Source organism: Doryrhamphus excisus, linkage group LG14 (assembly GCF_037039965.1).
Source record: "Doryrhamphus excisus strain RoL-2023G ecotype Guam linkage group LG14, RoL_Dexc_Guam_v1.1, whole genome shotgun sequence".
Taxonomy (NCBI): domain Eukaryota; kingdom Metazoa; phylum Chordata; class Actinopteri; order Syngnathiformes; family Syngnathidae; genus Doryrhamphus; species Doryrhamphus excisus.
In genome coordinates this window covers 7,763,265-7,776,581 of record NC_136370.1, presented here as the reverse complement: position 1 = coordinate 7,776,581, position 13,317 = coordinate 7,763,265, and the positions used below count along the sequence as shown (strand labels likewise).

Genomic DNA, 13,317 nt, shown 5'->3' with positions numbered 1-13,317 from the left:
GCAAAAATACACAACCTTTCCCTCACAGATTCCACTTAACGAAAACCTTTTTTTTTTATTACCATGTTTGACCCCTGTTTTTATTGATGGTACACTCCTTAAATTCCTATTTCTTCCTTTCTTTGGCAGAACAAAGAGCACAGAAGACCCTGAATTGAAGGCCAAATGAGCGCCACGTAACCCCGCCCTTTTTGTTGTCCTCCCGTTAATGAGAAATGTACTTAAACAACAAAAACACAAAATAATACAGGATGAAATACTCTCCAGGAGTGTAATATAACATACAAAAAAAAAATATATATATATACCGTTCTTGAAACCACAAAAGATGGACAAATATATTCCATTAATAATAAGGCCCACTTTACAAAATTACAAGAATTGTTTTCCTTAAATAAATCTATCAGCTTCCAAAATAAGACATATTTTTTTGTTGTTTTAAGAAAGAAATAAAAAAGGAGATCCAGCTGGAGGAGGAACTACAAATATGGTGGAATGATTCTTTTTTGGCACAACATTTATGACTGATTTGATGAATTTTACAGTAAATGAAAGCACACTGAAGCATTAGGAGTCAAGCGGGTTTTTGACCATAAAAGAGGGCATTCATCTGTTAAGGGGTCTTAAAGGTAAGTGCTGGTTTAGTGCAGATTATAATACCACAATAAAGGCGGACTGAATTTTTATTTCACAAGACTGAAGTATTTTATTTTACTGTATCGTATACAACAAAAAAATCTGAAAAAGACAGGTCGTCTTATATTTGAGGTCTAGAGATTTATACATGCTTTAGGTATTCAGAATAGTCTTATACTCGGGTGAAAATGGTGAATAATTACTGTCACCAAATTTTTTTTTTACTTGTTGAATTTGTGGCAAAAGAATGTAAGACGTCGAGATATTAATAATGGGAAATTTATGAAAAAACATTTCTAATAAATTACAAGCTTTTATTCTTTTCATTTTCTACTGCTTATCCTCATGAGGGTTGTGGGGGGTGCTGGAGCCTATCCCAGCCGTCTTCAGGTGAGAGGCGGGGTACACCCTGGACTGGTGGCCAGCCAATCACAGGGCACATATAGACAAACAACCATTCACACTCACATTCATACCTATGGACAATTTGGAGTCACCAATTAACCTAGCATGTTTTTGGAATGTGGGAGGAAACCGGAATACCCGGAGAACATGCAAACTCCACGCAGAGATGGCCGAGGGTGGAATCGAACTCGGGTCTCCTAGCTGTGTGGCCTGCATGCTAACCACTCGGCCGACAAGCTAGTAATTTCCATTTAAAACATTCTTATTGAACATGAAAAAAATAGAATTTTGCTGTTGTCTTATATTGGAGGTCTAGTCATATCTGCCTGCAAGTGAGCTTGTCTTCCTGTCACTCACACACACCAGCAACCTGCAAACAGAGACCTGCTTGTCAAAAAAAAAAGTTTTCTCAAAGCTGTTGAGGCTAATTTTACGATAACGGTGATGAATAAAGCTAAATTATCAAACAATAAAAATTTTTTTTTGATGTTAAAATAAATGAAGGGCCTTGACAGAGTGGTCGTCTTATATTTGAAAAAAACTGCTTTGCTTGCTTAACGACAAAGCTGTTTCGAGTGTTTGAAAGCTTGTAGGTGAAGGAAATAATTAGAAACAACAGCGAGCCTCTCCCTCCCTTAGACCGTCATACTAATAAGCTACCATATGGCGACGGCTAGAGTGCCGACTGGAACGCAGGATAACCTTTCAACACAGAAAAATGGGAGTCTGGAGGTGCCAAAATTGTCTTCACCAACCACCAGTCAAGCCTTAAGGTGATTTATGGTGGTCGGTGAAACAGGTGGGTTGCTATTTTGAAAGAAAACTGCAGTGATGTCATATCGAGGTTCAACTCGAGTAGCAGCGTATCTCCGGCAGGCCCAGACACCCTTCTACGGTTTCACTACTGCATTTGGACACCCTAAGTAAAGTTGACGGAAAAAAACAACAACCTTTGACCTTTTTAGCGAGTTAGAGACTCCGAACTTATCTCCATTTTCCAGGAAGGATTTTCCTAGCTAGAAATCCAAAGGGAGTTTCAGGATTTCGGAGTATTGTGGTCTCGGTTCTAGGTTGGGCTTAAAACCAAATCATACTCAATTACTGTACCTGAGGAAGTATTGACAACTTTTGTGAAATTAGAATTTCCATTTGTGGAAATAGTTCCGATAGAAACCGATAAGTATGGCTGCTAGAGCGGCGAATAGAATGCAAGATCATCCTAAGCGAGCAACAGAGGAGAAACCAACAGTAAGAATCCAACATCCCACCACCAAGTTAGCCAAGAATCTTATATAAACTATATGACTTTTTTCCGCATTTTTTTCATGGCAGGCTCTCGTCTTATATGCTGATATGCTCGTCTTACACTTTGTAGTCTTGAGATTGATACCTACAGGTGGCAGAAAACAAGCTTTTCTTCCTGTCACTCACACACCAATGACCCAGAAAGATACTAGGAAAATTATAAATCAGCATCGTCTTACATTCGGGTGAATTACAATAATAATAAGTCGATTTTTTTTTGCAGCAAAAAATTGTAAGATTTTAATAAGTTTGTCATTAAAAACAAAAATTCTAGTAAATCAACTATACATAAATCTGCAGCAAAAATAATTTAGGAAAAAATATTTTTCTTCAAATATTGTGAAAGCTAATTTGAAAATGTTAACATATTACAGTCTTTTGCCACAATATGGCCATATGGGCTTCTGTTCCGTGCATTCAGTGACCCCGCCCTCTTCCACCTGTCTCGTCCTATGATTGGCTGGCATGTGCAAATGTTCTGACAACCCAAAAAGCAACATGATATCGCTCAGTGATTGAAGACACAGGTACAGCATATGTTTAAAGAAAGAGAAGCACCATGGGAAATGTAGTCCAGAGTTCCAACATCAATTATTATACTTTCCTAAATGTGCATTTAGTTGAGATTTATCAGCAGAAAGCGGTACATTAAAAAAAAATAGTACACAACAGGAAGCGAATTATTATGTCATGACAACAAAAAATAAAAGGTCCCGGTTTTTAAAATGTAAGATGTGTGTTTGGTAACATGCTGAGTCATTATTCATCAAGCGTCATTTGTCATCCGACATGTGCGGCGAAGTGCGTCAGAGTCCAAAAAGACGGACACGGTTGCTTAATTTGGAGTCATTCGCTTCCTGTTTTTGGTCACATTGAAAGTCACCGTGGCCGTACACGCGTGTCAAGTGTGACGCAGCAGTTTGTCAGATGAAGTCGCTCATGGGCTTTGTCATCGTTTATGACAAAAGATGATACATCCAACGGGCAGAAGAGGGCGCATGCGATGGTGAATTTGTTTTTTTTTATGTGGCTGATTGCTTATTGAACTGCACCTGCTGCCACCTGCTGGAAACAGAAGGTATTGTCTTAGTAGTCTATTCACTGGAGGCCAACAGGAAGTACATATATGGGCAGGGGTGTCCAAAATTTTCCACCTACTTTCAACTTCTTAAATAGTCTTTGTACATTTTTATCTCGTAATATTAGTAATTTCATTTCCATAATATTTTGACTTTATTCCTGTAATATTGTAACCTTTTCCCCAACCGATTGTTCCAATAAATCCCATCTTTATTTAAAACTCTATGCATCTAAAATTTCATTATTTTTCCTTATAATATATTGACCATAATATTTTGACTTTATTCCTGTAATATTGTAACCTTTTCCCCAACCGATTGTTCCAATAAATCCCATCTTTATTTAAAACTCTATGCATCTAAAATTTCATTATTTTTCCTTATAATATATTGACCATAATATTTTGACTTTATTCCTGTAATATTGTAACCTTTTCCCCAACCGATTGTTCCAATAAATCCTATCTTTATTTAAAACTCTATGCATCTAAAATTTCATTATTTTTCCTTATAATATATTGACCATAATATTTTGACTTTATTCCTGTAATATTGTAACCTTTTCCCCAACCTAATTTTCCAATAATTCACATTTATTTAAAACTCTATGCATCTAAAATTTCATTATTTTTCCTTATAATATATTGACCATAATATTTTGACTTTATTCCTGTAATATTGTAACCTTTTCCCCAACCTAATTTTCCAATAATTCACATTTATTTAAAACTCTATGCATCTAAAATTTCATTATTTTTCCTTATAATATATTGACCATAATATTTTGACTTTATTCCTGTAATATTGTAACCTTTTCCCCAACCTAATTTTCCAATAATTCACATTTATTTAAAACTCTATGCATCTAAAATTACATTATTTTTCCTTATAATATTCTAAGTATATTGTCATTAAATTGCACCTTTTTTCTTGTTAGAATATAACTTTTATCTCTTCATATTTTGACTTTATTCTCCTAAAATTGGAGCTGTTGTCCACCCCCATCTTGTACATTTTCCTCTATTAATTATGACTTTATTCTCATAATATTATGAACATATTTTCCCTAATATTATAGCTTCCCCCAACCTAATCTTTGAAAAAAGTACATGAATTTATTTTGTGTGTTTCTCATAATATTATGACTTTTTTGTATTTATAAACAATTTTAACTTTATGTTATTCATATTATAATATTATGACACTACTATAATAGAATTGTGACTTTTTCTTGATAGAGTACAACTTTTTTCTCTTAATATATTGACCATAATATTTTGACTTTATTCCTGTAATATTGTAACCTTTTCCCCAACCTAATTTTCCAATAATTCACATTCATTTAAAACTCTATGCATCTAAAATTACATTATTTTTCCTTATAATATTCTAAGTATATTGTCATTAAATTGCAACTTTTTTTCTTGTTAGAATATAACTTTGATCTCTTCATATTTTGACTTTATTCTCCTAAAATTGGAGCTGTTGTCCACCCCCATCTTGTACATTTTCCTCTACTAATTATGACTTTATTCTCATAATATTATGAACACATTTTCCATAATATTATAGCTTTTATTATAGCTTTTATAAACAATTTTAACTTTGTTATTTATATCATAATATTATGACACTACTAGAATAGAATTGCGACTTTTTCTTGATAGAGTACAACTTTTTTCTCTTAATATATTGATTTTATTCTTTTAAATTTGTAAATTTTTGCTGTTATTTTTATTTTTTGTTTTTACAACGCACCCCTGGACCACACTTTGGACACCCCTGGTGTATATTATCTCATAAAAGCAAACACACATCTTCTCAAGAGACAATACTACAGAAACAAAGCTTAGATATACATCCGAGTAGTCAGTGTACAGCTTGCATGGCTGTATAGACGTATTGGCGACAACTGAGTAAACCTCATATTGGTGTGTACATATTAAATATATTAAATATTTTTAAAGAACTGCAAAGACGCAACCGTCTCCATACCTGACCTTCCTTTAGGTTGTGCTAATGGTGTTCGGCCTGGCGATGGCTCCACAGACGACTCCCTGACGCTGCGGCCTTTCCTTCCGTTTTGCCCACGGACCCTTGAGCCCGAGCAGACCACTGCTCCCCTCTGGATGTGGTCGTCTTGCCCGTCCGGTCGTAGGAGCTACCCAGGGGGAGGGAGTTAGTGCTGGAGAGGTGCTGTCTCCATGAGACCTGGTTGTGGCTCTGGTTTGGACCGTGATCGCCGCTATTTGCACCCTGGGAAGGTCACATGATGTAATGTCAGTTCCTTGAGTCAATACAGAAGGACTATTTCAATTGTGCAACTTCATCAACCAACAAAAACAACCTTGTCTCTTGTTGAGCCGTACAAAATGTTTTCCTGTAAAGCATGCTTACTATGCATCTGTTTAAAAGGTCCATATAAATGTCTAATTTGTTGTCCTATTTGGAAGTGTTCGGAGTCACCATATAAATCATGAATGCTAATCGCTAGCATGTGCAGTGTGCTGTGCCCGTCTCTTGTTGAGCCGTGGTAATGTTGCGCCTTGAAGTATGTAATGCTTATTATGCTTCGTGTGTTAAAAATGTACATGTACAAAATATACCAAATGAGTTGTCATATTTGGAGGTGTTTGAAATCGGCATGTAAATCATGAATGCTAATCGCTAGCACATGCAATGTGCCATGCCTGCCACTTATTGAGCTGTGAAAAATGTTTGCCTAAGAGTATGTTTTGCTTATTATATATTATCTTTTTAAAGTGTACGTTTAAATGCCTAATTTGTTGTCATATTTGGGGGTGTTTGAAATATCTGTGTAAATCGTGAATGCTAATCATTAGCATGTACAACACGCTAGCTCTGTCTCTTGTTGATAGAAAATGTGTGCCTGAAACTGTTTTTTTAATTATGCATAATCTGTTTAAAATAAGAACATTTAAATGTCTAATATGTGTCATATTTGGGGGGCGGGGGAGTGGGGGGGGGTTGAAAACACCATGTAAATCATGAATGCTAATCATTAGCAGGTACAACGTGCTAGCTCTGTCTCTTGTTGAGCCATAAAAAAAGTGTGCCTGAAACTGTTTTGGTAATTATGCATAATCTGTTTAAAATAAGAACATTTGAATGTCTAATATGTGTCATATTTGGGGGGGGGGGTTTGAAAACACCATGTAAATCCTGAATGCTAATCATTAGCAGGTACAACGCGCTAGCTCTGTCTCTTGTTGAGCCATAGAAATTGTGTGCCTGAAACTGTTTATGTAATTATGCATAATCTGTTTAAAATAAGAACATTTAAATGTCTAATATGTGTCATATTTGGGGGGGGGGGTTGAAAACACCATGAAAATCATGGATGCTAATCGCGAGCACGTACAATGTGCTTGCCTGGAAGTACTACAGTATGTTATGCTTATTATGCATCATCTGTTTAATCGCCAATGGCTCGCTAATGCACCTCACCCTGTCCCCCTAATGGGGCACGCCCCACTATTTGAGAAGCATTACTTCAGAGGTTGCACCGTGTGCGTTTTCTGGGAGCCCTGAAGCAATTGTGGGATAAAAGTTTTAGAGTCAAATATTTCTTTATACGAGACACACATTTGAATTGTCCAACTTCAGCTGGGGCATTTGACATTTAGAGGTTGCACAGTCGGATTACTCGTTGATGTGGGCATGTAGTACTTCAACCCTCCGACCAAGAATACATCCCACAGCTGGGAGATTTATCATTTGGCGGTGGCTACAAGGGCACATCCTTGGAAAGTCACACTTTACCAGGCTTCTGTCATTTCCCAGCACTGTAATTAGTGACGTTTAGTGGGCTGGAGTTGGCTAATTGGCTTTGATGGAGCCCTGCTGGACTGGCTGTCTGCGTCTCTGAGGGCAAAAGGCAGGAAATAAGTCACTTGCCAAGCCTGCAGAGTGGGCGTGCCCTTTGCGGTCACTTCCTGCCTCAGTCATTGAGGAGAGGAAACAGTAGTGTGGCATATTCTCCTTGTATGGTAAGCATTCTATGAGCCAAGGTGTCTTTTTTTTTTTTAAACACTATTCTCTCCTGCCTACTCCAGGTTGCAAAGTATGAGAACGTGTTCGTGTGTGGCTTTAAAAAAATATTTGGCTAAGAGAAACGTCAGCTTGCTATAAATGCTGTTAATGTGTCCCGGCAGGATAGATCCAGTGAGAAAGGGCAGAGTTCTGGCGTCACCACACAACGGCTCCTGTTCACAAATGAATACTACGATAGAGCACGTTTCAAAAGGAAATTGTGTCTGGCAACAAAGAAAACATTCTAATGAAGTCTGGCCTGTGTGAGCATGAAATTGACGGATTGGTTTCCCTGCTTTAGATTAATGTGGCAAGCGTTTCATGGACTTTGTTGCTACTCTGCTGATGGAAGAACATAAAATGCATCTGCAGAACCAGTTATGTTGCCCTTTGATTTAAATCACCTCTTCCGTTAAGACAGAATTCAGGTGACATGTTTCAGAAAATTGATGGTTACATTTGTTGATTTACACAAAAGCAGCCTTGAACCTATTTTTGTGGTCGGGCTGCTGCATAAGACTCTTATTCCAGACATACAGTAAACCCTCAATCTGGTTTTAGACTCAACATGCAAGGATGTTTTGGTGTCTTTCTCATTAGCTATAATAGTCCTCTCATCCACACATACTGGATCTCATTCACGGATGTGATGAGCTTTCCCGATGACAAAGTGGATGCAATTTGGTCTAAAGTCTAAAGCTCCATTAGATTTGTTGTTTTTAGCAACGCTATACAGAAGAGCTATTCAACTGCCGGCACCGTGAATGACATCAGAGCGGCCGGCGTGTTCATGTGAATGTTTTTGCAGCGGGTTCCTGAAAACAGCAGTGCGCTCCTGTCATGCAGAGCAGTGGGTCCCCAACCTTTTTGGACCGAACAAATATGCACTCAATAACGTCATCAAACCTTTCCTTAATGCCTTCCCGCACAGTATCAGCATTTGGGAAGAAAAACGAAAAAAAAATACAGTACAGTAATTTATCTGTGCAGCGTGGGAGAAAGTTAACACACGCATGCAACTATGGTGTGTTCAAAGACCGTCAAAAAAGTGGGAAAGGTCCTCCGCCATTCACTGAAACACAATTACCATATTTTCTGGACTATAAGTCGCTCCGGAGTATGAGTCGCACAAGGCCAAAAATGCATAATTAGGTAGGAAAAAACATACGTAAGTCACATTTTTTTAGGGTAATTTATTTTCCAAACTACTTGACCAAAACAGACATTACGTCCTCTTGGAAGGCAAGTTCTAACAATAAAAGAATAGAGAACAGGCTGAATAGATGTAAGATATGCTAACACAATGGTTATTCAGCTACACCAAAAATAAACATGAACAGAAAAGGTGTCCAGTGTTTATGTAACAAACATTTTTTTCATTTCTAAGTCGCTCTTGAGTATAAGTCCCAGGAACAGCCAACCTATGAAAAAAAATGCGACTTATAGTCTGGAAAATACGATAAAAAAAACACAGAAATGCAAAAACTGTGGGATTTCTAACTGTATATTATTTTTGAAATAAAATAACGCCCCATATTAAATGTAGTTAATCACATTCTGAAAAATGATAAATCTTCAGTAGTTATAATACTAATAACATGTTCACAATGTACTGTTTCTGGATCCTGCTCATCACCATGGCGGCCAAACCCGCACAAAGTGTACTATGGAAATGGGTGTCGAGTAACCAGTCGTATTCATTTAGAGCAGGGGTCTCAAACACGCGGCCCGCGGGCCAAATGTTTCATGTTAGTGCGGCCCGCACAAGTTTGATATGGATGCTGTATGGTATCATGTACCCAGAAAAAATTATTACGTTTGATTAATGTTCATGTTAAAGGTTAAATAACTTAATAGTTATCCTCCCTATCCGTGTGGAAGTGGTAAGTTTTTGGCTTTTTAAGTTTAAAGGAAAAAAGATGGAGGCTACCGTTTAGGTCGCTAGCTCTCTAGTTAGCATGTGTCTCAAGACCTTGCAGTTGCGTAATATGTTGTAAATAAAAAGAGTATAAATGTGACTATAGTCGTGTTTTGTCATGTCTACAGGGCTCTAATAATGCTTTGTTCATTTTAATCAGAAAAAAAATTATTTGTCTAACCACCAACTATATGTGGTTTCTTAAGTTTTTATTATTTGCCGTATTACTATTATTATATTTATTTATTACTGATTGATTGATTTTCTTTATTCTTGATTTGTTTATTTATTTTATTTCTCATTTTGTGTAGAAAAATAAAAATTAAGATATTTGAGAACAGTGGAATGTTTTATCAGAGCTTTTCTTGTAGAAAATCGGAACCAAAGCAAAGTTTATTCATTTTTCAGTTTTTAATAAATGCATTGTTTTTTTTGGAAAACCTGATGCGGCCCAACCTCACCCAGACCCTATAGCTCCAGTGGCCCCCAGGTAAATTGAGTTTGAGACCCCTGATTTAGAGTCAAACAAGGAACTATGTTGGACATATGTAGTAGATTTAAATGTAAAACCTCACTATGGTCACTTTTGTTTTGTTACACAAAAAAACTCTCTAACCTCATGCTTTTGCATGTGAATAAATTCAATATATCAGGAGCGTTCATCCTTTCAAGACCATAACTTTCACAAATGTCAATTCCCAACCAATCCATCTTAGCTGTATTGATCACGAGGAATAAATGACACCTGAATATTCTGAAACAAAAGGGTTAAAGGAGAAAGTCTGATCAATAAAGTGACTGTTGTGGCCAGGCTGGCGTCAGGCCACCTTAAGGAATGTCTCCCCTTTGATGACTATTGATTTGTTGGGCTTACACTTGTCCAACATGCTGACTTCTGCAATACTCAGATCACTTAAAGAGGGCCTTTTTTCTTCCGGTTCTCAAACAATAGGATTGCGCTGATGAGGAGCAAGCAATCAAGACGGTTTAGGACGCAAACTTTCATTCATGCAAGCTGGTAAGAACACAACCATCTTCTGTCAACCTTTGACACTGCAATCACTCACTAATCCCCCCCATATCCCCCCCACCTCCCACTGTCCTGACTGCAGCTGTATTTATCCAAACCTCTTGGGAATGGACACGGTTCAGACCACTGAAATGTGGCTGGGAATCCAAGCCAAACATTGTTGGCTGTGCAGAGAAGACCAACGATGATGACCACCATTTGAACTGTGTTTTTCTTGCAAGTCTGGCAATTTGCTTCAGGAACTATCCAAATGAAGTGGCCACTTTGTTGAAAAAAAAAAAAAAAATCAGCCCATCATGCCCGAGAATCAACTAAATGGATTTAGGAAATTCCCCAAATGCACAACTAACCAAACACAGAATGAAGTGAGGCAAGGAAGAACATCAGGTCATTGCTAAAGGACCACATCTGAGGGGGCTGGTGGGGGGGGGGGGGGGTCTTTTTGAAAGCCTATCTAGTGGCTCCAAGATAACCACGGACCAGTCAAGGATGACTGATGTTGTGACGGGGTCAAAGTGAGGAGAGTCAAAGTGAAAGAGAAAAAGATGGCCTCCCGCTCTGACAATGCGTCTGTCAGCATACAACTAATGAAAGACTTTGCGGTCAAGGCCGCGTTAGTCAAGCGGACCCTGACAGAATCCCACAAATGGAAGAGTCCATTTCCACTATGTTCATTCGAAGGTTTCAATAGCCAATTATACCGTTTATGTATACTCTAAATTGGTGCTTGATTTTAGTGAGCAATTGAGAGTAGTCCCTTTGACAATTGAGTTCCAATCCAAAGACTGGTGAGTTTCTAGGTCTAAATTCATTCATTGTTACAGTAGCCCTTAGCCACACAGTACTGTGTAAATGTCCACTATTAGATGCAAAACCTTATTTACCACATACTGTATATTTAGATTGTCACCTAAAAAAAATGGTTTGTGTTTGTCAATTGGTTTTAGTTCCAATTGACAAACATGAACCTCCCGGTTCATGCAGACATGCCAAACAGATGAGGGTTACCATTATGATTATATGGTGTCAATAATCGTTTTGATACCCGAAAAACCAACCTATAATAATAAATTACTTGATCAGTCACTTAATCCTCATATGTCATACGCCAATATATATTAATCCTCATATTTTATGGATCCCGCTTGGTCCGTGTTAATGCTCCCTCTAAGCAATCTCGCATTCTCTTACAACAAATCCATTCATTCATTCATTCATTTACACCCTGGAGTGGTCGCCAGCCAATCACAGGGCACATATAGATAAACAACCATTCACACTCACATTCATACCTATGGACAATTTGGAGTTGCCAATTAACCTAGCATGTTTTTGGAATGTGGGAGGAAACCAGAGTACCCGGAGAAAACCCACGCATGCACGGGGAGAACATGCAAACACAGAGATGGCCGAGGGTTACAACAAATCCATGCATAACAAAAAATACAATCCAACTTGAACTGTAAATGAAATAATCACAATTTAGTCTGTACCGTTTCGCAATGCAACTCAGTGAGTGACAGGGAACAACACAATGATGACTACTGTGTCCAGCCAATGATAAAATGCTGTTTGCACGCATTGTATTGCAGCCAGTGGTTAGTATGTAAACATGCCACTGTTTTGCAGGTTAGCAAATAGTGAAGACTACAGCGGCTTTAGGAGGGCTAAATCCTGCTGGCTAGCCTTGTATCATGGTGAAACCAAGGGACAGTGCAACAGCCACTTACAGCCAATGTAAAAAAAAAAAAAGCTTCTGGCTGTCAGTGTATGTGCAAACAGAAGAACAAGAGGCGAAACTGGGTTAGAATTTGTCATTTTTGAATGAGAAAGGCTGTATTATTAATTTAGGTTTAAAATACTTGACTGACAGTCGATCCAGGGTTCTCTCAGCAAAGTCAGCTGGGATATGCTCCAACTTCCTTGTGATCCTGAACAGGATAAGTGGTAGAAAATGGCTGGGTATACTCTTCCAAACACCTCGGAATAACTACAAGTGGTGCTGAGTAGACTCTGCTGGAATCTATGTGCTATGATTGGCACCGCAGTTGTACCATAATACCATTTTGCCATCATTGGGTAGGCTACTGACTTTTTTTTTTGGTGTGGAAAGTGTCGTTTTGAATGACTCGAGGTTCCATGGGAGGTTTTCTCGTTGACCTCTCAGTTGCCACAAGGGACCGGCTGGTCGGTGAGTAATACATTCTTGGAGGCCAGTTCTCTACTATGTAAAATAAACATTTTCACATATCGGACCTTGAATGTAACAGTATAAGCCCACTTGTTGACCATGTTTGGTTATAGTCAACCTACACATAAAGGATTATAGATTATATGCTTTGTTTGTTTACATTTTTTTTAATAATCAATTTAAGCAAGGAAACACTGGGTTCCTCCGCAGCCTACTTGATCAACAGAATGACAGAATGGCATGTTATTGCAGCCATAGAGCTACTGATAGTGATTTATTATATACACAATATTTGGACTCTCCACCTCTGTAAAAATGTAGACAAATCATCATATAGAGTCCCATACATTCCTGCCACAAATACATTTGGCACTACCCATTGACCCTCATTCCAAAACACATTATAATGGGACTGTCTGTGAATGTAGCTTGTCGTTACAACTCTGTTTCTTAACACAACTTTTCCACACCTGGTCTGGCGGAAAAGAAGATGGAGGCAGGATCAGTTTTACCAACTTAACGACTTTGATGCTATATTTCGCAAGTATTCAGATCCCTCTAGATCAGGGGTCTAATTTAGAGTATACATAAACGGCCAAATGTGGCCCGCAGGACACTAGTTTGAGGCCCCGGCCTTGATATGAAAGTTTAATGTTAGTGCGGCCCGCGCAAGTTTGATGTGGATGCTGTATGGTATCAT

At 38.0% G+C, this 13,317-nt stretch overlaps 1 protein-coding gene across 4 annotated transcripts in view; it reads right to left on the bottom strand.

The window, feature by feature from the left end:
• Positions 1-2,593: 2,593 nt before the first annotated feature.
• Positions 2,594-13,317, bottom strand: part of luzp1 (leucine zipper protein 1) — a 50,238-nt gene continuing 39,514 nt past the window's right edge. Inside the window, exons 7-8 of one of the 4 annotated variants that reach the window (XM_058090697.2) lie at positions 5,421-5,681; positions 2,594-3,411 (exon numbers count right to left, since the gene is read on the bottom strand). In XM_058090697.2, the coding sequence (XP_057946680.2) occupies positions 5,442-5,681 (240 nt within the window). In that variant the 3' untranslated portion in view covers positions 2,594-3,411; positions 5,421-5,441. Of the gene's footprint in view, positions 3,412-5,420; positions 5,682-13,317 lie in introns of those variants that run through there. The other 3 variants (XM_058090696.2, XM_058090698.2, XM_078796271.1) reach the window with 3 other exon arrangements.